The 3,613-nt window shown below is 35.3% G+C and overlaps 1 protein-coding gene across 1 annotated transcript; it reads left to right on the top strand.

Moving 5' to 3' along the window:
- Positions 1-1,754: 1,754 nt before the first annotated feature.
- On the top strand, positions 1,755-2,876 carry LOC143597505 (F-box protein At5g03100-like). The gene is made up of 2 exons (XM_077075991.1): positions 1,755-2,325; positions 2,488-2,876. The coding sequence occupies exons 1-2, from the start codon at positions 1,755-1,757 to the stop codon at positions 2,874-2,876; spliced, it is 960 nt and encodes a 319-aa protein (XP_076932106.1).
- The last annotated feature ends 737 nt before the right edge of the window (positions 2,877-3,613 follow it).

The following is a 3,613-nucleotide window of genomic DNA, read 5'->3' as shown; positions in this document are numbered from 1 at the left end:
AAGGTTTGTTGGCAACTTAACATGATTTTTTGACTAATAAATTATCTATGTATGTATGACATGTTCGGACTATCAAATTGAGGGGGGTGTTAAAATCTAAGTATTTATATTTTCAATTTATAGTCCTCATTTAATTAATGGGCTTTTCTCTTATTTATTTTGCACATGGGCTGGCTTCCAACTTGTGTTTTGTGGGCTTCTCCTTGCTGTATCTTCATTGTCATATTACAAGCGGCATCTCTTTATTTTGGGAAGGAGCATTGCCTGCAATGGACTTCCACAATCTCCGGCTATAATTTTGATGGAGTGCTTCTCTTCATCGTAGAAGTACAACAGAATAGCAAGAGTCTTCTTTCTTCAATATATTATCCATTGTCTTGTCTAGGGTTTCATACCCATAAGAGCTGTTCTTCTTATTATCTTTTAATCTTGTGTATCAAGCTTTCAGTTTGGAATAAATCAAGTTATTCATGCTTTATAACATTTGGATATGATATGCAAAACTGTACACATGCATATCAGATATTTATTATAAAAGGCAGGGAAAATTGATTCTTCAATTGAAAGCTATATTGGTTTTTTATCTCATTTTCTGGAATTATACATACCCATATCATAATTCAAGAAAAAAGTTGAATCTTAAAACTGAAAACTAAAATTGGTGGCATAAGCATGCATAAAAAAAGAATGAATCTTGATTGATTTTTGATCTTATATCAAAGAATTTATGCATACCCAAATCATTACTTTGCACACAAAAAGACTGAATCTTGATTGGGTATGTATAATTCCTGAATATGGCATCCATAAACATCTTCAGGATTTAGATGGTAGTTGTCCTTTCTGCTTTGCCAACTCATTTCAGGATATTTATGCTGCTGTCAAAATTCCTTTAACTCATGCTGCATTCTTTTAATGAAACTCAGCTGTTGTTTTTCTTTCTTTTATTGCATTGGAAGTCACTGTTTACATGCTATGATAGTTGTGATCTTTAAATATCTTCTTCATGTTGCATTAGTCGTTAATTTTAGGAAATTTCCTCAATGAGAACATGCATAAACAGGGTTCTGTTTGATTGAATATAGTCATTTGTGGTAGCTTTGTGTTTAATTTCTATCTCTGCATTCATGACAGATTATTTTGATTCTTTTTACTCAGAGCTGTATTATTTGTTATTTACATTGATATTTTTGCCGTAACATCGCTTGATTCCTTTTAATAGCTAATTACATTGGAGGTGTATACACAATTGAATTTTTTTCTTTCATCTTCATTTGATTGAAAACTTGACTTCACTGTGATCTTACCTCTTTGAAATTTGATCTTCTGTCCATTACATCATAATATTCACAGGAGTTTTGAGTTTTAATTCAAGGAGTTATGAGTACAATAATACTTGCAGATTAAGTTAAGTAAAAACTAACGATCCTCGTATATTTGATGATGTATTGACTGCTTAGTGTGCGTATTGAGTATCGACCGAATAGCACATTTCCGACGGTATCCGTATTTGTCCAAGTTCAATGAACCTAGAGCTACAAGCGCAAGCATATAAACTGCTAATCAACAATACGAAGCCCCAAAATCACAACACTAGGGCTTATACAGATTTGGGGCTCCAATTCACTTCCTTTCAATTCCTTTATCCAACACAAAGGTACACACACTCCAAATCACTTCCTTTCAATTCCTTTATCGTCACTTCTTTTGGTGAACAAAGAATTCCGTTAGGATCTGTCCACTTGTCCCTAAAAATGGCGCAGAGAAAATCAAAGAAAATTAGGCGTAAGGCTAGCAAAGCGTTGAATGATGATGATCGACTAAGCCGATTGCCGGATGGTTTGATTCATCACATTTTCTCGTTCATGGATACTAGATATGCTATTCAATCTAGTGTTTTATCAAGAAACTGGAGAGATACCTGGAAATCCCAGCCCCAATTAAGCACCGAGATCATTCGATCTCCCAATCGGGCAAGTGGCTCTAAATTTCCAGATTTTGTGCACAAGTTTCTATCTAGGCGTGATGCCGTTGCAGAACTTTCCACCATTGCATTCCAATCCAATTTCATTGGCCTTCCGCTTCTCAGAGAGATCATTGTCTATGCAATGTCTCATAAGACCCGGATGCTAAAGATTGAATTCTCAGGTGATATGAAAACCAGACGGGCTGAACTGGATGCATCTTTATTTAGATCCCAACATCTTGAACAACTCTTCTTGAGCATTAAATTCAATCTCATACTTAGTCCTCCTCTGACAATGGATTTTCCAGCTCTAACCACTTTGAATATAAACCGTGCTAAATTTAGATTGAATGACGATAGTAAGTCTATTGATTTGTTTTCCCAGTTTCCCAATCTAAAAACTCTTGCCTTGGATGATTGTTGGTTATTTAATTTTAAGACTTTCATCATCAATTCAAGTAAGTTAGAGACTCTGTCCTTTATAAATCTTTTTTATATATCATGTAAGTTTGTGGTTACAGCACCAAAGCTCTCATCTTTCACCTATAAAGGCTTGGCTAAGTTCTTATTATCTGCAAAAGATCTTGTTTCCTTAAAGACAGTATGTTTTCAGACAATCAAGGAACCAGAGGTTACTGATTGGATAAGCACCTTCAGTCAACTCTATAGGACAGAGTCTCTTACTTTAAACTTTAACGTCTTGAAGGGTCTTTCTGAGTTCCCCGAATTGCTCAAAACACAAAATTGTCCTTTCACGAGCCTGCAAACTCTGACTTTGCTTTCACGCCAGTTCCCTCTATCCTTGGCTGCCTTTAATGGTGTTCTCAATTACTTCAGTCGCAGCTCTCCAGATTTAAAGATTCATATTGAACATGATCCAATACCACCGCATCTCCTGTTCAGCTGGTGATCTAATCATTTGTCTGCAGCATGAATAAATCATTGTGTGGTTGCTGGTAAGCTCAGTCTAAATTTTTTAACTCATTCTTCATAAATATTTTTTGAGCTATTATTCAGTTTGCAACTGCTATTGCCTTCCACTATGAGTATGCATGTTTTAACATTTGAAATAATCACTATTTTTTCTATTTTAATATTTTCTCGCTTATATGTTTTATAAAATATATACAACATTTAACTGAATGTCTATAATGAAAGTTGTAGTTTGGGCTTTGGGAAATGGGCACCAAACTGAACGTGGAATGGCATAGCAGGTCACTTCAATATGCAATTAATATGAATATAAAGAAGAGATTAAAAGTCAAATTGGGTAAAGGTGATAAAACACAGTTTTGGTTTGACTCGTGGGCTTGTGAGAAACCTTAAAAATTGTCGTTCCCGACTTTACTGTCTTTAGAAACCAAAGAAGATGTGCTAATCTGTGATAGGTATATTCAGTCGAACGAGGAGAGATTTTGAGCGTGGGTACGGAAAAGTCAACCAAGGACCGGACTTGAGGTTAGGGAACTGCATAATTGTGTGGATTTAATCACAAAAGTGGTTGGGGATTGATCAGGTGGAGAATCATTTACTAGTCAAAGACTTGATATGGGAGATCGATAATAACAATAACGAGAAGTCGGTGGTTATTTTTCAATATTGACAGAGATGACTGCAGGTTAAGGTGAATTGCTTTATTTGGAGGCT

Source organism: Bidens hawaiensis, unplaced genomic scaffold, assembly GCF_021521415.1.
Source record: "Bidens hawaiensis isolate Kalapana, Puna unplaced genomic scaffold, B.hawaiensis_p1.1 tig00048384_1, whole genome shotgun sequence".
In the NCBI taxonomy this organism is placed as follows: Eukaryota; Viridiplantae; Streptophyta; class Magnoliopsida; order Asterales; family Asteraceae; genus Bidens; species Bidens hawaiensis.
This window is presented reverse-complemented; position numbering and strand designations above follow the sequence as displayed.